The sequence below is a fragment of the Lygodium microphyllum genome, chromosome 4 (assembly GCF_053477565.2).
Source record: "Lygodium microphyllum isolate KBCC chromosome 4, Lygodium_microphyllum_v1.1.10, whole genome shotgun sequence".
Lineage (NCBI taxonomy): Eukaryota > Viridiplantae > Streptophyta > Polypodiopsida > Schizaeales > Lygodiaceae > Lygodium > Lygodium microphyllum.
Genome location: NC_141138.1, coordinates 83,122,140 through 83,149,802, shown reverse-complemented (window position 1 = coordinate 83,149,802; position 27,663 = coordinate 83,122,140). Strand labels below are relative to the sequence as shown.

General features: G+C 42.7%; 1 protein-coding gene across 1 annotated transcript; it reads right to left on the bottom strand.

The window, feature by feature from the left end:
- Positions 1–1,755: 1,755 nt before the first annotated feature.
- Positions 1,756–18,269, bottom strand: LOC148037240 (protein PHR1-LIKE 2-like). Its single transcript, XM_087676172.1, has 7 exons — positions 17,709–18,269; positions 17,400–17,613; positions 3,277–3,353; positions 3,138–3,195; positions 2,986–3,055; positions 2,837–2,906; positions 1,756–2,761 (listed from the first exon to the last, which is right to left on the bottom strand). The coding sequence occupies exons 2-7, from the start codon at positions 17,611–17,613 to the stop codon at positions 2,183–2,185; spliced, it is 1,068 nt and encodes a 355-aa protein (XP_087532298.1). The 5' UTR covers positions 17,709–18,269; the 3' UTR covers positions 1,756–2,182.
- Between the last annotated feature and the right edge of the window lie 9,394 nt (positions 18,270–27,663).

The window sequence follows — 27,663 nt, the reverse complement described above, 5'->3', positions numbered from 1 at the left end:
ATGAGATTTTTTTGTTGCATAGTCCTTTCCAAACCACTATATGATGGAATTGTAAGAACTAGTTGCATATTTTCAATCATTCAAACTATTGTATTCAAACTTAAGAGTTATCTATGTGTGTTTTGCTTCTATGAGGATGTCAATATTGCTTATTAAACAATTTCATGACACAAAATGACTAGTTAATACTATGCACTATGCCAAGACATGTAGGCTCCCATCCTCTTTGTCTTCTATGTACACACAACATCGCCCTAGATGAAGACTCCATCCCGTATCTATATTTGCACTATAATGGTACCTATTAATTTAACTTAAGTTCATTAGCTCATTAAATATCCCAAAAACTCAAATGCACTTAGTGTGCTTATGGGACACTTAAGTACTCAATGTGCTTTAAGAGTCCCATAAGCAAACCAACAAACTTTGGTGGTTCAATCTCTATAAGTAGCATGCGTGCTAAGTCACTTGCATCCCTTTCACCATTCTTCACCATCAACCTTTCCTCTTGTTCAGCACTTGTTTGTTGACACTTGTCACCAATTCTTCAAATTGTTAAGCCAACCTACCATTGCTAGCCTTAGCAGGTCTTCTATTGTTGTCTCCAACTTCCTCTTACTATTGCTTAGTCTGCTGATCATCTATGCAAGTTGTCACCATCATCAAACCGAGCTAGGTCTATAGCTTCCAACCACCTCTCAACTTTACCCAATTGATGAGGCTACCCTAACTTCCAAATCATCACTTCAACTACTAGTTGTGTTTTCAATCTTCCAACACTTCTCAACATCAGCCAGATTTTTGTTAGCACCTACAAGTTGTTATTGTATTTTATCTATACTCCAACTAGTGGTTATTCCAGTCAAGTTCCACCTTCAACGGATGACACTCCAACACATCCCTGGAGTCACTCCTACAAACCATCAACTATTGGACTACTTTACCCTTCAGCATTGTGTATATAAATTCATTTCCATTCAGAATTTATTTTATCTTCATTTAGATCCTTGTCTACCCCTAACTTCCATTGTGTTTATTGTCTGAATTGTTGTGTTTTAGCTGTTTTTGCCAGTTCTGTATTTTCTCAGTGCAAACTTTAGCATACCTTCACAAGCTTCAGTATTGACAAGCTTACTTCACACGACTAGCTTGCATCTACCATCATTCAAGTGTTCCACTGTGAAATCACTATATCACATCAAAGCCCATGGTTCTTCCAAAAGAAAGCTACTTCTAGCATCCCTTAGCAAACAGGATCTTTGTTAGCATCATCAAATCATTGCCATAGTCGTCATGCTTGCATGCGTCATAACTAGAGGTGTTCTTATGCTCTCTTTGCTATAAGAAGCTCCAGAAACTAACATGATAAGCTCACAGAGAATTGATGGGGTCGGCTATACGTGTCAGGGAATAGGCCTGCAAGGGCTAATTCTGTCAGCCTACTCTATCAGCTTTCTATTGGTGGGAAAAAAGTTCATAACTCACTCAAGTTAGGCACTTTTGCATATCAAAATAGCAACCTTAGACTGCTTGTGTTTCAGGCCAGCAAAACTAGACCTTGGGAAGCAGGCAGATGGGATCTATCACAAGCACCACCGAGGTCATGGCATAGTCGTTTTTGGTGTGGGTTGAGTTATTCGGGTGCATGAGTTAAAACCCTGTGCCCCACATCCCCTGACACATAATAAAATATCTGTTCGTGTCCAAGATCTATCACAAGCAACAGCTTGAGAATAGAATGTTCATTATTAAAAACGCTTGCCCTTGTTAAACAGCCATCCAAAATCTCTTTTATGATTCACAGAATCAGAAAAACTGACTCGCCTCAGAACAAGATCCACTAAAGAGACCAACAGTCTGTACAATGGCCAGATTACATGATGAAGTCCTTATGAAAAAGAAAAGGAATGTGAAGCATAATCTTCTGTTAGTACCTAAATTACCTTGCTTACCCCTCGTACTGGCAACAGATACATCTGCAGATGGCTTATTGCCTGCTTAGTAAGAAATCATTTTACAATAGCCCTACTTTGAATAATAGTGGGCCTGGAATGGATTTAGGAGGGGTATGTGGATAATAGTGATGGTACAGAAATTGACAGAGTGTTGCAACAGGAGCTGTACATGCCTTTGTCAAAGACTTTGAAATGTTGTACTGGCTGTTGCCACCAATGAGCAGTGTTTATCGGTGTCTAAAAGTGGCCTCATGAGTTACATTTCCTGTGAAGCTCTCCCATGTCAGGTCACTCTTGGAGGCCATGCAAACATTAGCCAGTGTCTCATCTGTCCTTGCACTACTGCCCTGAGAATCATCAGCATTGATTTCATACTGCCGTCTTAGCCTGCCATCTCCCGTAGGCCAAAATCTTAGACCAGTCTCACAGAACTGTGTTTTCAACCTTTTGTTTTCAATGCTCCTATCAGCATTATTGGCGTCTCTTATATTCTCTGTGAAGGTGAAAGTTGTACCTAGATTCTCTGAAACATCTGTCATCGGGCTTTCTTTGTAGACATGGCCACTTTCATTGCTCCTTTGCATCATCTGAGACAAGCCAGGAGGTGATGAATCTGGCAAACCAGAAAACGATGATATTACAGACTCATTTGTCACATTTGAGGCCAACTCAGCAAGCTCTGCCCTGACTGTTTCAAGTCCTGCAGGTGCTGCTGCTTGAAAAGTAAAAGCCTGTTGTGCTTTCTCCAAAATTGCTTGTAGGTATTTACTTTGAGCTTCTATACGCATTTGCAATCGTTTTTGGACCTGCATAAAAAGAGTCCGACTCAGTAGAGTGCGCTATCCAAACTATAGAAGTTAAAATGTTTCTCGGCTAAGTACCTCCAATTGTTCTTGAAGCTGTTTTTGTACTTCCATCTGTGCTTTCAGGGCATCACTTATCTCCAAACATCTGCAGGAAGAGGAAGCATACTGTTAACATGCAGCATCACACTGGAGGTATGCATCAATCAAAACTTAAAAGCACTCACTCTTTGGGATTTTGTACAGCCTTGTTATCAAGAGATGCTTTTCTGCTCTCAGAAGTGTCCAAAGATCCAGCTGATTGAAAGCATAGACAAATCAACAGTAAGCATTCAGCACTCGCGAATAAGTAGCAAGCTCTATGGGCCATTGCATATACCTTCCTTGGAAGCTTCTACACTTGCTTCTCGCTGAGGCTGCTTACCCAGCCTATATTTCTGAATGAACACATAAAAGGCTTAGAACATCATAAAGATATTATTAAGGTAGAACAAGAATGAAGGTTGTATTTACGAAACCTGAAGGTGACTTTTCAAATGATAGAGGGTCAACCCCTTGACATTCATCACCTTCATGACAGACTTGGGAGTGGCCTCTGCAACACAGCACAAACAACTCAGGTATCATAACTAGGTAGGGCTCACCACCCATCAGCAAGATAATCTTACTCCTTGTAAACTAATTCATTACTCTTAAAGATTAAAAGACCATTTGTAGTTATTTCAGGGAATTATTTTCCAAAATAAATTGGCAGTCTGAGCAGAGAGTTCCATGTGGAAAAAGACTATGCAGCATTTGACACCACTATGACTTGGTGCATGGTCCAGGATCATGAAAATAGTAATCCGCACGCTTTATTGGATAAGTCATGATGGAGACAAAGTAATTTAGTGATAGTGTTTGATATATATGGGTGATGAACAAAGAAGTACGATGAGCACTAATGGATCACTTGTATGTGGGGAGGATATTTGCAATACCCTTTTCCAAGAATCAGAAATGAGAGGAAATGTCAGTTATTAGACCTAAGATGAGAAAGCCCATTTCCCAACCCGCTGCCATTGCAATCATCAAGGAAACCTCAACACATGTTTTTCTTCACAGGACGACCATAGTGCAGCTTCATTTCCATCTGCTGAAATTGATCTATGGATAGTTATTACCAATCGAGGCATCATTATCACTAGACAAGGTGATGGTGAGACTGTTCAGGATTCATTTTTCATGAAGTGACACTGATCTGCTCTACTCTCAACTGATTTGAGCTGATTCTTTGAGACAATTCTTCCATAAGCTGTATCAGAACTTCATTCTGCACTCTCAGCCATCTGGAGTTGTGTTCTCCGAATCTAGGATTCTGAGGTTTTGCATTGTTTGTATTACAAATGCCCAGTTGCATAAAGCTCATCTTATGGTTCATGAAAGAGACCCAAATTGCCTAATAGGCTTCCACACATAATAGTGCTATCGAAGTGTCAAAGCCCCAAAGAGGCAAGCTTCGGGAATCGGCCAACACCACACAGCATCCTACACATTGGCTACTCTTCACCACTACTCAGCCTCTTCACTTGCTGCCACAGCCTAGCAACCCTCTTCTGTGCGTGTGGGGACATCATCCAATAGTTAGGTGACCGTCTCCACAATTGGCGTCATTGTCAACGGCCTGAGGAGCATCATCTGTCATATGGACGTGAATTGTTAACAAATAATCCTAGGGAGTAGGGAACAATAGCAAAAGTTGTCCAGACATGTACCAACTGGGCACCTAGGTCAGATCTTAGTTAGGAGCATTGAATAACCCCTTGGAAATAACTTCTCATGTCACGGAGGCTAGGAATTTAATTGATTTAATGCCTAAACTAAGGTTTCTGGAAAGTTTCAACACTTTCGCATTCAAAGAGGTTAGAAACTTAAAATTGAAGTTGGGTAACATTTAATGTTATTTTAAATGTGGGCAAAGCCAAAGCGCCATTTAAAATGAATTTGCATGTTATTTTCTATGTTAGGCTCTTTCTCTCCCATTCTCATGTGGTTTCCGGGCCATGCATGGCTCAAAAAGCTTATGGAGGTCAATTTTGGGACAATACATAGGAATTAGTGCAATTTTCAAGCAATTGACAACTACAAAACTTGATTTTCGAGAATTAGATAGTAAAAAACCCTAATCAAATGTAGGCAACAACACTGAATGCATAATCTACCTCATGCGACTACTGTTGGACATTTTCTGCACAAGAAAATTACAATTCTCTCATCTATTGCCTCTTTCTCTCTCTCTTTTTTTTTTCGTAAAAGGTAATTGTATTAATTACTATAAAAAAATACAAGATTACTTGATTACAAGATACATGACGACAATCCAAGCCATCATGTGAAGAGGTGCTAAGTACTACAAGTTACAATGTCATGGCAAGGATGTGGAGGAAATTGCCATATGCCAAGAACGGAAGTCCTCCGTAGAGAGCAAATCAGAACGATGGAGAAGAGCTAACTGCCAATACAAGAGGCCCTTAAGCCTCACAATATGCCGCTGAACATTATGGGCGGAGTCAAACAGAAAAGCATTCCGAATGGTCCAGTTATGCCAACAGCCCCAGTATCGAAGAAAGTGATACATGAGCTTCATATGTGGCTGTGCGGGAGTAGGGTATTTGGGCTGGCCAAAAACCCAATCAAAGGGGCGCAGTGTGATACCAACCACCCCTCGCCAAACGGCCGACAAAAATAACCAGACTTTCTTAGCGACGGGGCAAGAAATAAATCGGTGGCGGGCGGATTCCATAGTAGTGGTGCAAAAGAAACAGGTGCCATTGGAGATTCGTCGCTTGGAAAGAGCCGAAGCAAGCGGAAGACCCCCAATCATCACTCTCCAAAGAAAGACTTTGTATTTAAAGGGTGTCTTGTTGACCCAGCCCTCCATCACAGTTGCCCTCCACCATGACCGGGATTTACGCAATCCCCATAAAGCATTCGCTTTAGTAACTAGCCATTGATTATCTTTAATCAGAAGATGATACACTTGGTTAGCAAAAGCTTTGCTCAAATGCAGCCGGCCTTGTAGGTCCCAATCCTGCCAAGGATGATCCGAAGCAAGAGCAGGAAAGGATTGTCTGCTCTGGAGCACCATCAAAAGCTATTCCCATAAAGGCCTATATCCACGAGGGATCCTGAAAAGCCTCCTAGCAGTACGAAACGATATAAGCACATTGCGATTGGCAAGGGTGGCATCCGCAACTGAAGACAAGCCCAAACGTGCCATCCAGTTGAATTGTGGTCTAAGCTTTTGTTTACCTTCCCACGAAAGTAAACGCGAGACTGTCAGTAATTCCAATTGAAAAGAGTTAGTAGCCAAGCGATCCTCCGTTGGGTGCCACTCTTTTGAAGGACGTGTTTCCAGGAACACACCAAATGAGTAAGCAGCAATGAAGAAGAACTGGAAAACCGTGAATCAGCATTAAGAACGTGCCACCAAGAACTCCGGAGTTGGGTATTGCCATGCCGAAGCCCATGGCCCTCAAGGAAATAACAGGCGATAGCGACCCACGGATGATGATCATCTGAGCACATGGCGCGGAAAAGGGACCAACGAAGTGCCTGCATGTGAGTTTGGGCATCTAAAATAGCTCCGCCACCCATGCGTTTGGGGGTGCACGCATGCGACCACGAGATCCAGGAAATACCTGCATGCAATGAGTCCTTCTTCCATAGCATGAAGCGAATAGACTGAGTAAGAGCATTCAGAGTCATAGGAGTCCAGGGCAACAATGGCAAGAAATATGTGAGCATTGGCAACATAATTACCTGGGCTACTTTAAGGCGAACATGAAAGGACCAGGCTTGAGACTTCCAATACATAAACTTGGCCACCATTTTCTGAGAAATCCACTGCAGAAGCTGCTTTGGGGGAACATCAACACCCAAAGGGTATCCAAGATGCCTGACAATGGAACCTCGAGGAACAACCAAACCCTGCCAGTCCAAGGACTGCAAATCCGACTCCGTGCAGCTTAGAATGGCTGATTTGAGCGCATTGATACGAAGGCCTGACGCCTGACCAAAGAGACCCCAAACATCCAATGCTTTTCGAAGGTTATCCTTGTCCGCACGCAAAATCATAAAGGTATCATCCGCCAGGGATTAGCTAATGAAGTGTTGTCTTGTAGGAAGCAACAGTCCGGCCAACTGGGAAGAGGCGGCCATATGTGATAACATGGAAAGAACTGGATGTGTCGCAAGGGCAAAGAATAAAGGGCTCAAAGGGCACCCCTGTCTGACAAAACGGGCAAGGACAAATGGCTCAGTAACACCTCCGTTCAGCATGACTCGCGAAGACGCCGCAGCACTAATGGTGTAGATCAAACGAGACATCCGAGCACCAAAGCCCATAGCAGACATAAGGTCAACAACGAAAGACCAGTCCAGATAGTCAAAAGCCTTTTCCAGGTCCAGTTGAATCAGTACTACCTCCTGATTAGAATGCCGGACATAATCAATGGCCAATTGGGCATTCAAAACATTGTGTAGAATATTTCGGCCCTTAATGAAACCATACTGGAGAGGGTGCACAAGGGCAGGGAGATGCTTATGGAGCCGATTCGCCATTACTTTGGAAAAGATTTTGTACATTGAACCCATCAAAGAAATTGGGCGCCACTGTGTCAACTTAGATGGCGAAGGAACTTTGGGAAGCAGTTTAATAAGTCCTTGTTTCCATGAGGGAGGCATGATCCCCGTTTCCCACACCTACTGAAACAAAGCCTGCAATGGTTTCGCCAGTTGGGTAGCGAAAGCTTCAAAGAACTCATTGGTGAGACCATTCCAACCCGGACTTTTATCTTTGGGCAAGTGTAACAAGACGTCCATAACCTCTGCTTCACCAATATCTGACTCCAGAGTAGCTTGCATGTCCTGCGGAAGCTGATTGCGGACCAAGTCATAAAAAACCGAACGGGCCTGAGTAATTTGGGCTGAAGGTAGAGAAGCGGAACCGAGAAGGTCACGGAAATAATTCCTGCACATATGCACAATAGTCTGCGGATCCAGGATAAGGTGGCCTTGTGCATCCTCGAGTCTGGTCATATTCTCTCGAGCAGGAGAGGCATGGAGAGCTCGAAAGAACTTATGGGTCTGACATGCACTATCTTGCAAAGTCTCTGTCAGATGTTGCAATTTGGCCTGCTGATACGATTTTAACTGGAATTCTTTAATAAGATCGGCCACCCGCATGGCCAGTGCAAGCAGAAATGCATCATCCGGAGTGTCCACCAACAGGGAGCGAACCAAAACCAGCAGGTCCTCCGCTGCCTGTCGACGGCGCCGACAAAGAGAGGCATGATAGATCCCATATTGCCGAGCACCCCGCTGCACATTAGAGAGCAATCTTTCAAATGACGCAGTGCCCTGAGAGGAAAAGTCCAAGAAGAATCTATCAAGCAATTGCTGCGTATAGCCCTGAAAAATTGTATGCTTTAAGTAGAACGAGTTGAAACGCAAAGGAAGTCTCTCCAGAAATTGCTTGAAAGGGGCAATGGGTTGTGCAAGCAACTCGAACTGCAGAGGGAAATGGTCCGACAAGGCATATTGCTGCAACACTTTTATTTCGAGCATCTCAGGCAGAAAATCCATCATTCTGCATGATATATATACAGTCCAACCGCGACCATGTTGTGGCATACTGGGCCGAATGGAAAGTAAAGCCTGGAGAAGACGGGTGTAGCCAGGACCAAAGATCTTGCTTAAGAACAGCAAGAGCCAACTCTTGCCACATACGACTTTCCGACGCATCCATGACCGAGTGCTCCGATGTAGACTGGGAAGAATCAACACACATATTGAAATCCCCCATGAAGAAGCCCCGTCTGCCAAGTGACAAGGAAGTCTGCAAAGTTTGCCAAAGCTCCCGGCGAGATAACGAATCATTCGGAGCATAGAGGCCAAGTAACCATAGGATTTCCCCTTCGAATAAGATTTCAACCACCAAAAAGCGGCCATAAACATCATTTTTAATAAGAACAGGCTGATATTTGGCATGTACAATCATGAGCACACCCGAATAATGCATGGCCTGTGTTCCTGCATAGAACAAACGAAAGCCATGGCAATCCACAACTTTTCCGGCATCACCGTGACTCTTGTGCTCAACAGCGCACAGGACATTCCACTGATTCTCATACAATGCAGTCCACATGGCATGTTGCTTGTGGCGAGAACAAATTCCTCGCACATTCCACGTGGCTATTTTCATGTGTATACAAAACACAATCAGGTACGAGGCACAGCTTGCCTCGATTTGACTTTGTCGACGAGAATGTCCAGGACTCCCTCATCCAAGAAATCTGCCAACACCGCAAAAGAGTTCTGAGGACCAGATTTGGAAGTAGACGGCATATCTACTTGCTTGGGGTTGGAACGTGGGTAACAACGGTCCCACGGAGTAATGACGTTGCCTCGGGTATCAAAAGCCAGCTGTGCAGGTGGACCCTTGAGACGATCCGAATACATTTTCCTGGCGGGCTGACGACGGGGCGCTGAGGAAACCATAGCAGGAGCAAAGCGCTCGGAAGACATCATTTCCTTCCTGCGCATTTAGACAGGAGAGCAGCACGGTGCGTCTCTGTTTTCAAGAGGACCTCAAAAAAACCTCGGGATCCAACAAAAATCTCTTCAACACATTCCCCTTGTAGCAGACTCTGCAGCCATTGGCGAATACGGGAAAGCAGCGGGATGCGACCAATGAAGAAGAGTATCACCGCGCGATCATAAAATACCGAAAAGGAGCGTAGGACAGTTTTTGGGTCGACGGTAGCTTCCAGAACATCGTCTGGAGCAGAGTTAGAGAATGCTTCCTGATTATGTTGAACATATTCGCCAAGCAAAGTGTTGGCAAATTCCAACAGATGCTCCCAGTCCACCTCCTGAGAGTCCACAGAATCCGAAGCAACCTGCGCATAGGAACGATCCTGAGTAACACCTATCTCTTCCAGGGTATGCTTGGTACGTTTACCCGCAGGCTGGATGTCAGGACCCGGGGGCAATTCTTCAGTGCATGAAACCATATCCTCCGGTTCCTCAGTATCAGAATCCGGGCCAAGTGCTGCCACCATTTGGTCTATGAAATCCAGATCCAAACCAACCATCGTGTATGACGAGCTGATCTCGAAGAAGGACTGACGCACAGTGCAAATCAGGGTCGGCTGATTAGAAATCTGCACCCCTATAAGCTGGTTGCGCACACGGCAGAGGACGACCCTCAGGACGTCACACGGACAGGTTGCAGGCGTTAAAAGTCTAGGGCGACCACCACGGTGGCTCACGGGCGAGGGCAGCGTCTCTCTCTCTCTCGCTCTCTCTCTCTCGCCTTCTTAGGCAAAACAGGACATGCACTGGAGAAGTGGCTTCAATCGTAGCCTGTCCCAATATCGCGAGTGACAGGGCACAACCCTGACAGTGCACGTGCAAGAGGGCGAACCACAGGGGGGGCAGAGGACGGCAGGGCTGGACAGGCGACGAACCAAGGCAGGGGAGGCGACGTTCAACAGGGCCCAGGTCCGACTGCAGGATGGGCGAGGCAGCAGCGGCGCAGGGCAGGGATCGGGCGCGCGCAAAAACCCTGACGCGCAGGGCGGACGGGCGCAAACCAGGCACGGAGCCCACAGGGTAAGCGGACGACAGCGGAACGGGTCCGACTGCTGACGAGCAGGCGCCCGACGGGCCAGACGGGCGCAGGAGGAAGCGTAGGGCGAAACGGCGAAGCGTGACGAAACGGCAAAGCGTGACGGGCAGGGCCGACAGGTCAGACGACCGTCGGCAGGGCGGCAGGAGCAGGCGGCGCCATCACGATCCCTCTCCCTGCCATCGCGAGCTCTTCTCTCTCTCTCTCTCTCTCTCTCTAGCCTCTTCCTCTCTCTAGTTGCAGTAGTACCATGTACCCCTCTCTCTCTCTCTCTCTCTCTCTCTCTCTCTCTCTCTCTCTCTCTCCATGCCAATTCGGGCCTCATCAATGAATTTGAAACATTTCAATAGCGAATTTACTAACTACAAACCTAAATTCAGTAAAAATCAAGATTTACAATTGGGTACAGAGCTTCACAAGAGAGACCAACAAGCTATTGCAAATGAAGCTCCATGGAGGTGTGAGAGAAAGAGAGAGAGAGAGAACTCTTGCAAGTACACATGTTGAAGCAAAATGAAAATGATTAATCAATTGATATAAAAGTAGAACTAATAGGGCCCAAATATATAGGCTAAGATGTGAACCTAACCTTTTGACCTTTATTTCATGCTAAGTGGTGTAAAAGATGTTCACACCTAAACATACACTTTCACACACAATGATGTGTGGTTCACACACAGAGATAGGTAATAACTAGCATTTACCAACTTGTCTTTGGGATACGTGCCAACAAATCTCAGCTATGCATGAACAATAGTTGCTAAAAGTCTTAAGGTTAGCAACAAATTTGAAAAGACTTGGTCATCTACAAGGGTAACTTGCATGCAATTGTTGAAGACTCAATTTGTCAAAAGTGGATGCAGTGATGGAAGCATGGAAACTACTATAATAGACTGCTAAACACAAGAGACAAAGGAAAGAGAAACACTGCAAAAGAAAAGAATGCTTTTGGGATGCATGCCAACAAATCTCAACTATGTATGAAAAATTGTTGCTAAGTCTAAAGGTTAGCAAAAGACTTGGTCATCTACAAGGGTGACTTGCATGCAATTGTTGAAGACTCAATTTGTCAGAAGTGGATGCAGTGATGGAAGAATGGAAAACTACTATAATAGACTACCAAACACAAGAGACAAAGGAAAAAGAAACACTACAAAAGGAAAGAACGCCGCACTAAGAACTTAGAAGCAAAGAGATGATCAGGAAATGGAATCCATATACCAAGATATGAGACAGTATGGATCCAACATGAGTCACTAGCTGTCAAGGCACCAACACCGGCTCCCTCTCTCCACCAGAACCTAAGGGGGTGAATGACACAATGTAAAGGAGGGAATGGCCAAAATATATAAGCCAAATCTAAGCCATAAATGATGCCAAGTCAACCAGCAATAAATGCCTCAAACATCATAAAAAAGGCAAATAGAAAATGCCTAAAATATCTAATATGTGCCCAACCCTCTCTAGCATGCACAAACTCACTCATGAACTAGCATATCCATTAACACAATTTGGCACCCCAAGCATTCCAAAACAAGAGCAAATTGAGGATGAATGATGTTGGTCACTATTTCAAGCTTGAAATAAATACCAATCATTGTTTCAAGGTTGGAAATGTAGAATTTTCACTTTTTTGCTCATTCTCTCTTATTTTGGTATGCATGCGCAATGTAGCAACAAAAATTGAATATTCAAGCCTTGCATTTGAAGTTGATGTGTTGTTGATTGGAAATTGAGGATTCCAAGTCTCAAACCAGTAACGTTTAGGGTTTACATGGCTGGATTGGGGTGCATCCGTGCACATCTCAATGTTCAATTAAAGTATGCAAATCTAGTCAATGGGCAGTATATTCAATGGGTTTCTAGATGCAACTCGAGAAGATTCAAATTAGCTTCTCTAGTTGTGGAATCATGGCACAAATTGGATTTAAGGGTTGCTAGTTTCAAAGAACAACAATTGCTTTTAGGTTTTGTAAGAGATTGGCTCAATCAATAAAGGAATAGTTTCAAAGAACAATAATTGCTTTTAGGTTGTGTAAGAGATTGGCTCAATCAATAAAGGAAGTGAAGGCCCATTCTCTTGGTTGCAAACAAGAATTGGAAAAGAACTTAAAAGATAGATGCTCACAAAATAGAATCCACATACCAAGACAAGAGACAATATGGAACAATAGTGAGTCACTAGCTATGTAGGCATTGGCACCGGCTCCCTCCAGTTGGCTTTTTGCAGAGAGGGAGCCGGTGCCAATGTAGGCATTGTTTTCTCCTTCAGTTGGCTGCCTGGCAGTCGCCTTGATAGCAGCCAAGCCGCCATCATTCCAGAGAGATTTCAACATCTTCTTTATCACTAACAACTACTAAGGACTGAGTTACACTCCCTCTATTGTTCCATCGATTATCTGGTGTCTTCTCCAACATCCCCTTGCCCAAAAAACTGCATTTTGCTCCCTCCGCAGAGCATTCCTTCACTAGTCATCTGTGAGCTCTGATCAGTATCATCAACTTGACCCTGCTCACCTTAGTGCCGGTCCTAAAGATGAAGCACACTAAGGTTCACTCCATTGTACCAGCATTCAGCATGATTCATGATTCATTACTTCATTCTTCTTTCGTGCTTCTGACTTTTATGCCACAATGTTTACCATTCAAACTATGGGTTCCTCCCTACAAACCCTATAATTTCTTGACAGCCCTCACTCACACAGACCAATAGCATGCAAGGGCTAGCAGTAGCAAAACATTGTACACTAGCATTCTTTATAAGTTCAGTGCACATTGTTCCTTGTCTCTCTGTTGAGAAACCCTTCACCTGCAGTTTGTGTTTTTGCGTTTTGCGTTTAGGGTTTGCAGCCCCAAAAAAGGGCGCCATCCTAGACTGATTGTGCCTATTTATAGGCCACTCTCTCATTCATTCCTTACAGCTGATTCATCGAGTCCATCACCTCTTCTCTCTAGCCTCTCCACTGCCCTCACACCCCTTCAGGAGGACATTGCGGTTCGTGGTTCGTGGTTCGTGGCTGTCTTCATCATCTTCCTTGTGCTACGGCACCCTTGGTCCCTTGTATCACATTCACTCCATGATTCGGAACTTCATCATTCCATTCATCACAGTTTCTTCTCTCTTCTCCATGTTTGCCGCGAGTTCACTCCGTGTTCCTCCCCACCAACCCTACTGTCTCGCTGGTACGTCATCTTTTGACATAGTATCAAAGCTGGATTTGCTCAAACAACGGCAAAGATCCTCCACTCCAGTGAAGGCAAAGACCGGTGGCGGATTCGGCATCCACTTCTCTTCTTCTTCCGCTACATCAGAATCTCGTTTTTGCAGGTTTCAGGTGTTACCAACTTGCTGCCCACACCCCTTTCGTGGAGCACATCATAGTCTCAGCTCTCCCTTGCTGTTATCTACAATCTGGCGCCTGTTTCCAACCTTCCACCCACAGTTTGAAGCTGTTTACAGCAAAACGACTGTTGCTGATCGCTCTTCATTCAGAAAACAATCTCATTTTTGCAGATTTCAGCTCACTTCCAGCCCTTCCACTACCCTCCCACCCCTTGAGGCGGACATTGCAGTTCGTGGTTCATGGTGGCTGACCTCTTCCTTCTTTAGCAAGGCACACTGGTATCCATGGCTTCTTTACCAACAAATGACCAGACTACTAGGTGCTCCTATTGTGGTGTCACCAGACACACCACCAATGCTTGCCGACTTCGACCTTTGCTCCCCCACCCCCCCGGAGTATATGCGTCTACCACCAGGAACTCCTTGTGCCACCTCTCCTTTCTGGGCCACAAAGATTGTTCTACATCGGCTATCAGAGTACTATGCTCAAGGCAATAAGACGCATCCTATGCGCGCTAAGTCCTTTCAAGCACATGGAGGATCAATTGGCGCTACAACCTCCTGGAGATCATCGCGATGCCAGCAGCAATCTTCTCCCACTTATTTTCACATACAGTGGCTTCTACGACCTACAGCTCTGCAATCCGCTCCATCAAGAGACAGTGATTGTTTGATACCGTCTCCTCGTCAGTCTGCTCCTTCGAGGGACAGTGGCTACTCAATTCCTTCCTCTTCTTCGGCTACCTAGTCTGCTCCACTGAGAGACAACGGCTGTTGCCCACCTCTTGCTCATTCTGAGCCCCACCCTTTCCCATCCTCGACTACTCAAATTCGAGAGGCTACCTCTAGGAGCTCTTTGGCACCCCAGATACCTACTTCGGCCCAATCGACGGCACTACCTTCGTCATCAAACATTTCAGAGTCCGTGATCCATGAGTTTTTGGATTCCCTATCTACTTCAAAGGGGGATTCAGAGGGGGATGTTATTTCTTTGCCCTCAAAGGGAACATCTACTTCTTTGACTTCAACGAGGGCCCCTCCACCTCCCACCTCAGAGGGGGAACCTACTCCACATGACGTTCTTCACCCATCCTCTACTTTCTTGGGGTGGCTGTCTTCGACCAGTCATCTCTTCTACTAATACCCAAGATCTTCAAGTACCACCTAGATCGGGACCTCGGAGATTCAGCCGCGACTTGGTGACGAGGCCTTTGTATCCCTTCCAACATGAATACACTGAGCTAGTAGCTTCTCTCCCGAGGTTGAGTTACGAGTTCTCCAATTCACTCTGTCTATTGTTCTTTACTACAAGTTCTCTTTCCGATGGAAATCTTGGATCTTAGGAATCCTCTACATCTTCTTCCTCCTCTTCTCTTCTTGCTTTGGTCACTTGGTTAGCATGGAGCCACCTCCTGAGATCGAGTACGGGCATATCCTTCTGGTTCTCGACACCACACAAAGTCTGACATTCCTCCTATGCATTGCATGATTTCATCATCTATGTACTAGGGCACTTGGGCAAGTGAACAATTTCCCCACAAGAGACACTGTCCAAGTGGCACCTGCTGTATGAGCATTCTTCATGCATGCAACATTGCATCCCCCCCTCACTCTTCTCTTGTTTCCCTTTTTGGGCCTGAGAAGGGGTGTTGAGAAACCCTTCACCTGCAGTTTGCATTTTTACGCTTTTGCATTTTGCGTTTAGGGTTTGCAGCCCCAAAAAGGGGCACCATCCTAAACTGACTATGCCTATTTATAGGCCACTCTCTCATTCATTCCTTACGGCTGATTCATTCAATCTGTCACCTCTTCTCTCCAACCTCTCCACTACCCTCACACCCCTTCAGGAGGACATTGCGGTTCGTGGTTCGTGGCTGTCTTCATCGTCTTCCTTGTGCTACGGCACCCTTGGTCCCTTGTATCACATTCACTCCATGATTCGGAACTTCATCATTCCATTCATCAGAGTTTCTTCTCTCTTCTCTATATTTGCCAAGTTCACTCCGTGTTCCTCCCCACCAACCCTACTGTCTCGCTAGTACGTCATCTTTTGACACTCTCTACATTCACTTTGAATCTCTCTCACAGTGATAACAATTGGTTCATTCGTACTCTTGCACATCTTTCTTTATTGATTGCCATTCTCAACACCTTTATGCATCTAGCTCTCCTTATTCATTGGCATTTAACTTTCTCAGCTCTCCAATACTTGCAAGGCACCATTTCTAAGGGAATTACACACGGAGATGTAAGGACGGACAAATTATTCGGTATGTTATGCTAACACATATCCAAATTTCACTTCACTCTTTGGTCAATTGCCAATGAATGAATGTGAATAAGAAAGTGTACAACGATATCATCATTATGAGTACTAAATTATATGAACTTCTTTCATAAAAGGTTGGAATGAGAAAATTGGCCCAACATTGGACAACATGTCTCTATTGGCCCAATTGGTATCCTAGTTGTGCCACTTAATGCTCTTGCCAATCATGCAAGCAGCAAACTGCCAATGGCATCTTCTGTCTCACTGCATGTAACATCACTCTTGTACCACATAGTGGCATCTCCTATTGAGCTACAACTTACCAATGCCACAACTATAGATATCAAACCTATCTAATCCAAATACAAGCCAAGTCACAGTCACTTCCTTGGCTAACTCCTCCATCGAACCTTAGCTCCCTTGCCTCCACTGGGTCACTCACAGTAATTGTGCAGTTGTGCTCTTTCCAAATGTCATCTCTTCACAACTAATAGCCTCTTTGGAAAGGTCTCAAAATTCCCATACTTGGATCAGCCTGTACAACCCTGGCACAAGAGCAAACAAACACATAACTCAAAAAGAGAAGACAGGCATCTAACTCACCTCGCAATAGTATAGCCATCCCCTAAGCCTAAGTTTGGCAACAATGACCACACCTCAGCTTCCAAGCCTCAAGGACTCTCATCCCATATCAGCTTCTCATGTATACATGCCGAGCTGTCAGCAATGCATAGTTGCTGACACTCGCTTAGCTTGAACCACAATGAGCAGAGCCTGAAAGGTTCACATCTCCATTCATGCTCACACAAGGACACACTTGTTGTGTAACCAATGCATTAGCACAAGGAGAGACCATCCATGTGAAGACTAACCAAATTAACAAATCATGTTGCTGCTGGTCAATGTGCAATAACTTGAAAAAGCATCATATGTCAATTGTCTTAGCAAAGTGCATGATGACAAACCATATACCATGAAACAACAAATTGTGGGCTGTTTGTGTGGCCCAGAAGAAGCAGAATCCAGAAACAAGGCATGACCTGCCATACTTCTTCCATGACTTCCAAAAAGCCAGAACCGTCGATATATAAAAACAAGAAGAAGAATATGCTAACAACTGTGGAGACTTTCAAAGAAAGCATATGAGGGCAAGCCCAAAAAACATGCAGCCCTGTTTACAGTCCTTGCAAATTGCACAGACATTGTCATGATCAAACTCTCTAACACCTACACTTGAAAACCTCTGCAACACAACTCCAGAAGAGGACATTGACCCAGTCCCTGGTGAACTATAAGTTCTCCGGCCCCCCAAATGATCACAGCATGCTTGCCTGAGGAGTCTCAGGAGAATACTTACTGTCTGCTCCACCAAGTTGTGTTACAGCATCAACAAAACGATCGTGAAGTTCAGGAGTCCATCGGAGCCTCGGCTTCGGATCAGTGGCAGCAATAACACTCAGATCACCAGGGAGATTAGTCCCACACAATGACAGTTGCTTCTGCTGAGGGGTCGAGCTGGGCCCATCGGAGACAGAGGTGAGGTTTGTGTTGGGGAATGGTGGCTGGTACATCTGCGAGAAGCTCGACAAGAAATTCAAGGCAAGTGAGTGAGAATTCGAACAAACAATTTTTGGACAGGCTATAAAGAGGCAGAAGCAGAGAGGACCTCTGTCAGAAGGAACTCCAAACTCCGGATGTTGCCCTGTCAAGCATCAGCTCTGCAGATGCAGGAAGAAGGAAGCCGAGACAGCAGTGCTGCCGCCGCTTCCTCTCCTGGAGGTTGCAGGACTCCCAATGATTTGGTTATCGGAAGTCGTCTAATGAAGACTAGGTCTGGACAAAGAAAAGCTCTGAAGACTTCCGCCTGTAAAGCATCAGCGCTGCAGATGCAGGGAGAAGGGAAACCAAGGGGAAGGGGCCCGCTCCTCCTGGAGGTTGCAGGACACCGGGTGCTTTGGTTGCCAAAATCCGAAGTCGCCTAGTAAAGACTAGGCCTGCAAACAGAAGAGCTATGAAGACTTCCGCCCGTAAAGCATCAGCTCTGCAGATGCAGGGAGAAGGGAAGCAGAGGGGAGGGGGGGTGCTGCTCCTCGAGGTTGCACCCGGGCGTGTCTCAAGCCATGGAGGTGGAGGGGACGTGGATGGGGCTGGTCTGAAGAGGAGGACATGAATTGGGGACGAGGTTTTCTTCCTCTACTTTGTTCTTTTCCGGCAGTACAGGGGAGAGCGTGGGTCACTCCAAAACTCTCTCTCTCTCTCTCTCTCTCTCTCTCTCTCTCTCACCAACCCACTCCTGTCCGGCCTTGGCAAATTCTGAAAGAGACACGCCCACTCGACTCTCGGGTCAATCATCGGGAGTGTGCGCGTAGCTTGCAAGTTCGACGATCGCAACAGGGGATGGGTCACAGCCTCCATAGATGGCTTACCCTTTGGGTGCATTGTTCCCATAAAATTGAGGCTGGTTACAACCGAAACGGTGGACGTCCCCCTTTCACGTATTCACCAATCAAAGTACCCTTGTAGAACTTGGACGTCCGCAATCCTTCACACACCGAATAGGTCAACCGTGAACTCCCTGCCCACTTTCGAACACGGAGTTTCCCTTACCCAGTTTGTAAAGTGACACCCCAAGGGCGTATTTTTCGCATTTGCAAACAATCAAAAAAATAATAAACATATTATTTTTCAAGTTTTGGAAAAAATATGCCATTTTAGTGTCTAGAGGCTTTGTGTCCATGCCTGCACCCAGTTTCAAAAATTGCATGCTCATACTCTAGGCAGGGGTTGGGCATCTATCACTTGGTGTGTAACCCAGCTTGAGGTTTGTGAGGTAGGACCGTGCAAGCACCATCACGATGCCAAACCCTTTTGCCTTTGGTTTTGTTGAACAAGGTCAGTTATTTCTACTTTCTTCTATCAATAGCTCCGAGAGGAGACTAGTGTTCAGCTCTAGCGAGGATAAGCACCAGTATACCACATAACTGTATAAGTCTTCTTGCTAACATAATATTGTTTCAAAGCTTTGGCCATGAAAGTAAGGAGCCAAGATGACTAAATATCACATCATTTTTGCTTTTCTAAACTAGCCAACAAACTAAATTTTAGAGGTATTTAATACCAATAACACAACATGATTAAAATTTCTCAATATGAATTTTTTCTTGAAAATTCTAATTCTTGCAAATCTCCAAACAAACCTCAACAACCTTCCCCAAAGAGACGTTGAGTTAGGGCATGTGAGAAAGAGATGATCATGCATCTCAAGAGAGTTTAAAAATTTGGCAAATCCCATTAGATACTTTGAGCTTCAATAATCTACTACCAGCTATAGGAGTTCTCTAACTAAAAGTCTCTTATTAAGGCTTTGATCTTGATCAAGCTTCAACTTCCAAAAAGAACTTAGAGACATTAATCACCTAGAGCACAACTTTTCCAACACCAATTGTCAATAAGCTTCAAATGAGAAGATCTCCAATCCATTAAAGGAAGGAAAAAGAGAATTGTCAACATAATGTAAGTTGTAATAACTCTAATTCTAATAACAAATGGCTAGGCTTCAAAGTCCCATTTTTAGACATCTAATTAGCCCAAGAGAAAAAGAACCCACTCCAACTTGAGTATCCCAAAACTTTGGAAAATGCATCCTCTATGTATAATTTTACCATTCAAACATAAGCTATTAATATCCTCAAAAGTATTGATTAAAGAAGACTTGGTCCAATTGCCATTTATATCCAATGCCAAAGAAAATATTTGGATCATCTTCATAACACTAGCAATAACTTATCTGTTAGCATTGGCAATTAGGAAAGTATAATCACCACTAAGTGTGACCCCAAAAATGTTGATTAGCAAATTTCAATCCAAGAGTTTCATCATTATCAACAACATGTTTTTGATTCATTAACAACGAAGAGAGATAATAACAAATAACAAAGGACTAAGAGGATATCCCTATCTAATGTATCTTTTTAGTATAAATTTGTCATGCACGCACCCATTTGCTCTTGGATTTAGGGTTACTAGAATGCATACATAGCTTGAAGAAGAAAATGACCAGTAGAGTGCACAACACAAAGTATATGAAGAATATGAATATAGAATATTGATGAGACTAAGTTTGCCCTACAAAATGGGGGAAAGTAACCTCTTAGTGAAGAAAAAAGCATCTCAATAGACGAAGTGTGTTTACACACATCCACAATACGGTAATGAAACCCCCCTTGGAAGTGATGCAGTGAACAAGATATTATGGAACTATATTTATTTATAAAACTTTAATAATTTTAATTGTTGTGGATATTGATCATATTATGCTTGGTAGATAGATGAAAAAATACTAATGTGTTTTGTGTTGTGGTGAGCAGATAATTGGATGAAGTTGGGTAGAATTACTCGTTTAGAGTACACATTTTAATGTGTGGAATTTATACGCTTCAAAACATAGAAAAATATTATTGAAAGCCTTATATTTTATATGTATCTATTAGCACAAGGACTTTGCATGCACACATACGTAATAGACTTATTTTTATGTATTTATTGAGGTAGCATATATTTTAAATTGCAAAGCTATTAGAAAAAAAATGTGTTTGATTTTATTTGCACAAAAGCAAGTAGTGCAAGGAGAGGAAAAGCAAGAACTAAAAAAGGATGCTTTCAATCAATTTTGAGCACAAAAGCTTAATTCAATATTATAAATACATGCAAGGGGAGGTGCTCACCTATGCATAGGGGGAGATTGTACCCAATCTTGTATGTGCAAGTTTTGAAATTCTATTCTTTTGTGCAATTTATTCTCTTTTTATTTTTCTATCAATTTTTGGCTATTATATGATGAAGGCTAGTAACATTGGTATCAAAGGAAGGTTATTGATGGATGTGTCAACATCAACTACAAGGCATATTATTAAGGCATACACCATCTTGTGTGGTTAACTCATCACCATCATCAAGGCGCATTGGATTACTTGTTGGTTGCAAACTATGCACAATGTATATTTGGCTTCATGTACTCCTTTCTAAAATGTCCCTTTCTTTAACCTCATAAGTCAATGTCTCTTACTTTTTGAGTCTTTAATTCCCAATACCACAACTATTTGCTCAAAACCACCCATATAGGAAGTAAGTGGTTTTGTTGAATTGGAGGAGTCACTCAAACCAACCACCATCAATTAAATTGTGATGCCCAGACAACCCCAAATCCACCATTTGGTTGTCGAATTGTTGCCATGGGAAATCAGAACGACTATTGCTTCTTCACACTGCATGCGCCATCTAAATGCCACAAAGAAAAACTTAAGCATTTAAGCTTAAGCTCTAAAGCTTAATTATCATTATTTTCTTCTTTGGGACAAAAAGTGCTCGATTTTTTAATAAAGGGGAGGAGGGGGCAATGCATAAAGCCCATTCCCACTATACTATTGATCATTTGTCTCACAGGCTCTGCAGGGCATATTCAAACTCATCGTTCAATATCCAGAACAATTATTTTGTTTCTCTACAAAGTTGTGCAGTGATTATTTTGCATTCCTGACCTTATTTCTATGTAGGGAATTTATTTCTATGCATTCTTAAGGGATTATTTACACGTTGTGGGATTTATTGAAGGCTATATCTTGCAACCAATTTTCTTCTACCATATCGAGACCTTCTAACATTGATGAAGTTAATACGAAGAATATGGAATCACCCCTTTTGAAAATTTCTTTGCACAACAAATTGATTTTCTTCAACATTTAAACAAGGTCACTAGAGAGCTTTAAGAGCGTGACTGTTAACAAAATCTTATGACTCAAGATGAAGATGATCATTCTCAGATTTTGAAGGGGATATTCAATGCTCAAAAAATCATTGAAGGACTAGAAAATAAACCATAAGTATTTCTAAATTTCTTAATTTGAGCTAAAAATTATGGAAATTTTTTTAAATCTTGGTTGAGCTAGTCTCATAATGAGTTCGATGAATAAGTTTTTCATAACGATGATAAAATCAAGTGTGCAATTGATTATTTGATGGATAAAGCTTCACTTTGGTGGAATTTTCTTCCTTATAGTACCAATCGACCAAAGACATGGACTCACTTTCAAGAAAAAGCTAAAGAATATTTTCTTCCACCTCAGTTTCATCTTCAAGTGAGGCATAATTGGTCTAATTCATCTCGGCAAGAAGGTGGTAATGTGTATATCTACATGGAAAGATTCTAGCAAAGGCTTTTCTTGTTACGCATGCTTGAGGAAGTTCCCGAGAGCACGTTGAAATACAGTTATGAAGATGGTCTTCAATTTGGCATCCAAGCTAAATTGAATTAATAATCATCAACCCACTACAGTCTGCTGGCCTTAGCAAATTCAGAAAGAGACACACCCACTCAACTCTCGGATCGATCATTGGACTAGTAAGATAGGTGTGTGCGTGTGTGAAGGGTTAACTTTGACTATTCTAGGGATGGGCCAACCTCCATTTGGCTTATCGATATGGGAGCATTGTTTACATAAAATTGAGGTTTGCCAAGCCCTGCTATGCAAGTGCCATCACAAGGCTGAGCCCTTTTACCCCTAATTCACTTTCTTTGATTGATAGCTCTAGGGAGACCAAAGTTCAGCTCTAGCAGGGGTAGGCACAGATATATCACATAACCATATAAGTCTACTTGCTAGCACAATTTCCTTTTAAAGCTTTGGCCATGAAAGCAAGGGGTCAAGATGACTAAATATCACCTCATTTTGGCTTTTCTAAGCTATCTAGAAGGCTTTGGTCGTGAAAGCAAAGAGCCAAGATGACTAAATACCATCTCATTTTTGCTTTTTTGAACTAGCTAGCAAACTAAATTTTGAATGTACTTAATACCAATATGACAACATGATTAAAATTTCTTGAGTGAAATTTTTTCTTGAAATTTTTAATTCTTGGAAATTTCCAAACAAACCTCAACAACCTTCTCCAAAGAAGAGTCAAGTTAGGCATGTGAGAAAGCAATCATGTGTCTCAAGAAAGCTTACAAATTTGACAAATCCCATTAGACATTTTGAGCTTCAATAATCTATTATAAACTAGAAGTTCTCCAGTTAAAAGTCTCTGATTAAGCCTTTGATCTTGAGCTTCAACTTCCAAAAAGAGCTTAGAGGCATTAATCACTTAGAGCATAACATTTCCAACACCAGTTGTTAATAAGCTTCAAATGAGAAAATCTCCAATCCACTAGAGGAAGGAAAAAAAGAATTGCCAGCATAATGTAAGTTATAATAACTCTAATTCTAATAACAAAAGGCCAGGCTTCGAAATCCACTTTCTTTTTCCTCTTTTTTTTTTGGCTTATCAAGTAGCCATCTAATTAGTCAAAGAGAAGAAGAGCCCACTCCAATTGGGTATCCTAAAACTTTGGAAAATGCATCCTCTATGAATAAATTCACCATTCCAACACAAGCTATTAATATCATCCTAAAACTTATTATTTAAAAAAGACTTGATCCAATTGCCATTGATATCCAATGCCAAAGAAAATAGTTGAATTATCTTTATAACACTAGCAATAACTTCTTTATTAGCATTGAGGATTAGGAAAGTAGTACCACCACAAAGTGTGACCCCAAAAATGTTGATTAGCAAATTTCAATCCAAGAATTTCATCATTATCAACACCATGTTTTTGATTGGTTAACAAAGGGAAGAGGCAACAACAAACAACATGTAAAATTACATGGCATAGTGGACTGAATCTAAGCAAGGAGTAGAGAATACACATCAAATATAAGAAGAACATGAACTAATTTAATTTCAAACGAACTGATACAAAGATGGCTCTCTCCACCCATGCACTTCTACCTACCACCTACAATACTAAAGACATAGCAAAGTCAAGAGCACAATTAGCCAATGCAGTGCTAAATAATCTAAGTTTCTACCAAACACTTACCTTTCAACCCTAGCCCCAAGTGTTGGGGGTAAAGGTGCTTGTGTCTAGCCACTCGTGTATTAGTTACCAACATACCTATACATTGCAGGTGGTGGGCGCCCATCACTGTCACTTTATTCTTTATTCTTTCAGTGACATTTGAATAAAAAAAGTATATGGAGAATATAAACATAAAAAGATAACAATTATATTAAAAGTTTCAAACTTTCATGATAAAAAGCCTTAGTGAAAAGATCTACAACTTAGTGAGAATCTGAAAAAACATATAAACTTGTTAGGAATGATATCTCTTTGGGATAAAATAGCACAAGGAATTGAGTATCAATCAACGTGAAAGATATGCTTTACTACTTGCTTGTTGAGATGTTAAGCTCAACATGAGTTGACACTCATGTACATAGATGATCATTTCCACATTTACATCACTAGCATGGTTGGTACCTACATTGACATATGCTTCCATTGATATTTTATAACTAGACATTGGTTACTCCACCTATCCAAGTTATGGCATATCTATCTTGCTAATTAGATGTGTCCACATTGTGGATTGCTAGTATATTATGGATGTTGTATTTTCCTTTTATCTTTTGTAGACTGTTATTATAAAGAAGTAGAAGAATAGAGTTTTTAGCTTTGTAACTTGAGTGCATTCTCTATGCATTGTGCATGTCTTATAAGAGCTCAAACTCTCTTTCTCTCCCCCTATCTTCTTCATGGTATCAAAGCCTCATCTAGGTCAGAAGATGAGCTACAAGCACAAGGGTCAATTATGAGGCTTTACACAAACGTCTAGGAGACCTCTCAAATGATCTCCAATTGATGAGTCATCTTTGTAGCTTGGAGCGATTGAGGAAACGACATGACTATATTGAAGGTTATTGGGTAAAGGTTATTGGAACCATAATGAAGGAGATAATGCAAAGGCTCTAGAGTTACCGGAGCAAAATGCTACACATGAGTAGGCAAAGACATCTAAAGAATGAACACATGGTACTAGGAAAGCTATACCTTGGTTTTCTGTCAATGTTTCAGACAACATGATTGGACATATACAAGATGCAAATAATTTTGCAAAAGCATGGAATAACTTTCTCAAGCTATTTGGCACAAATACTAAAGCCAAAAAGTTACATTTCAAGTTTGAGTTAAACAATGTCAAGCATGGCAATTTGTTCTAAATGATCATGCATTGAAGATTAAGAGCATTATTGAAACCCTATAATTGATCAAAGTGCGGGTTAATGATGATATTGTCGATGAATGCTTAGATAGACTATGTGAGGAGTACAAGCAATTTTGAACTTTATCAACACAAGGGATACCCTTCTTGATTTTGTAGATCTAATTAGAAGAGAAGATTGTAGGTTTAACACGAGTAGAGACAAAGGTCATAATGGTTAATGTTGAGATGGTGGCCATTATGGGCCTCTTGTAGTTGATGGGTTCTCTATTGACCATGTTTTGTTAGTCCGTTCCATCCCGCATATATCTCTTTGGCATGTCCGTTTGGGCCATATGTCCTTGAAGGGAATGAAAATGCTTTTTGGTTTGCAGTACTTACCTTCCCTTGACTATGCATGTTTTGATTCATGTGAGTATTGTCTTTATGGCAAACAGACTAGGAATACGCATAAGAAGTATGGTAGGATACGCATGAGTGAGCCCTTGGCATTGGTACATTCAGATGTCAGTGGGCCCATGCCCTATCAGTCTATGGGTGGTGCAAAGTATTTTGTGATGTTCATTGATGATTTTTCACATAAAGTCCGGGCTTACCCCATTAAGCTTAAGTTAGAAGTTTTGTATGTGTTTCAGATATGGCTTGCATTGATTGAGAACCAAATTGGGCATAGACTGAAATGCCTTAGGACTGACAATGGGGGAGAATATGTGTCAGGTGCCTTTGAGCAACTATGTGACGAGAGGGATATTAAGCTTATACCCCACCCCAGAATGGTTTGGCTGAGCGGATGAATAGAACCATCCAGGAGCGTGTACGTAGTATGCTTAGCCATGCATGTCTACCACAGAGCTTTTGGGTTGAGGCAGTCACTACAGCTGTGCATGTCATAAATAGATTATCTTCCAATGGTTTGGATTTCAGGTTGCAGAGGAGGTATGGACTGGGAAACCTCCATCTTATGTACATCTACATGTCTTTGAATGTGAGGCATTCTGCCATGTGCCCAGGGACAAGCATACTAAGCTAGATCCTAAGAGTGTCAAATGCATTTTCCTTGTCTATGGAGATGTAGGCGAGATGGGTTACTGCCTCTGGGATCCGCAAGTGTGGAAAGTCATCCGCATCCATGATGTAGTCTTCCATGAAGTCAAGATGCATTGGCAGCTTGAGAAGGTGGTAGAGATATGCAAGGTTATATTCCAGGAGGAGCCCCGTGCTCCAGTACAGCCTACACAGCCAGATGGTCAGCCTGTAGTAGTAGTTGGTACACATGGCTAGGGTGTTGGACAGGCAATAGAGCCTACTGTGAGACGATCTACTAGAGATAGACGTCCACCTAATAAATTTGAGCCCTCGATGCATTATGTCTTAGTTATAGATGCAAGAGAGCCTCTCACCTATGATGAGGCTATGTGCAGGGGTGATAGTCACTCCTGAGAGAGGGCTATGCAGTCTGAGATCAACTCCTTGCACAAGAATATGACTTGGGATCTAGTTGCATTGCCTTAGGGCAAGAAGACTTTGCCATACAAATGGGTGTATAAGCTGAAAAGTACACTTGGACACCCCAAGCCGGCTTATAAGGCAAGACTTGTTGCTAAGGGGTTTAAATAAGAGCATGGACCTGACTTTGATGAAATATTTTCTCCTATGTTCAAGATGACCATCCTACACTTGGTTTTGGCCTTAGTTGCATAGCTTGACTTGGGCATGTATCATATGGATGTCAAGACTGCATTCTTGCATGGGGATTTGCATGATGAAATTTACATGGAGCAACCTTAAGGGCTTTGCAGAACCTGGCAGGGAGCACCTAGTGTGCAAATTGAAGAAAAGTATTTATGACTTGAAGCAGGCACCAAGGGAGTGGTATCATAAGTTTGATGCCTTTATGCACAGGGCTACAAGAGGAGTGCTATGGATCTATGTCTTTACACGAAGAAAGCTCGTGATGGCTCATTGCTTATTTTGGTACTTTATGTGGATGATATGATGATAGCAGGGAAAGCTCATGATGAGATGGATGCTCTTAAATCTCAGCTGAAGAAGAGCTTTGAGATGAAGGATTTGGGACAGGCCTCTCACATTCTTGGTATGTGCATTAAGTGCGACATGTATCAGAGACTAGTCTACCTCTCCCAGAGGGAGTACATTCATAAAGTCCTTGAGCATTTTTGCATGTAGGATGTAAAGCCTATTGGATGTCCATTACCTTCTTATGTGAAGGTTTCACAGGCCACGATTGTCCGTAGACGAAAGAGCAGAGGGCCGAGATGGCCAAGATTCCTTATGTATTAGTAGTGGGCAGTTTGATGTATGCCATGATAGCTACTCATCCAGATATTGCCTTTGCAATTGGTGTTGTGCACACTATATGGCTACACCTGGCAAGAAACATTGGGATGCCGTGAAGGGTATCATGAGATACCTGAAAGGCACAGCCGATATGTGTATTTGCTATGGCAGCCAGGATACTGGAGTTGTGGGGTACACAGACTCCGATTATGGAGGACATGCAGA

What these genes read in the sequence shown, in the direction of transcription:
- LOC148037240 (XM_087676172.1), bottom strand. Translation starts at nt 17,613, where the DNA reads ATGTACCAGCCACCATTCCCCAACACAAACCTCACCTCTGTCTCCGAT. An exon ending in ATTTGAAAAGTCACCTTCAG is followed by an intron (nt 3,196 to 3,276) that starts GTTTCGTAAATA and finishes GTGTTCATTCAG; the next exon opens with AAATATAGGCTGGGTAAGCA. An exon ending in GCTGTACAAAATCCCAAAGA is followed by an intron (nt 2,907 to 2,985) that starts GTGAGTGCTTTT and finishes CTCTTCCTGCAG; the next exon opens with ATGTTTGGAGATAAGTGATG.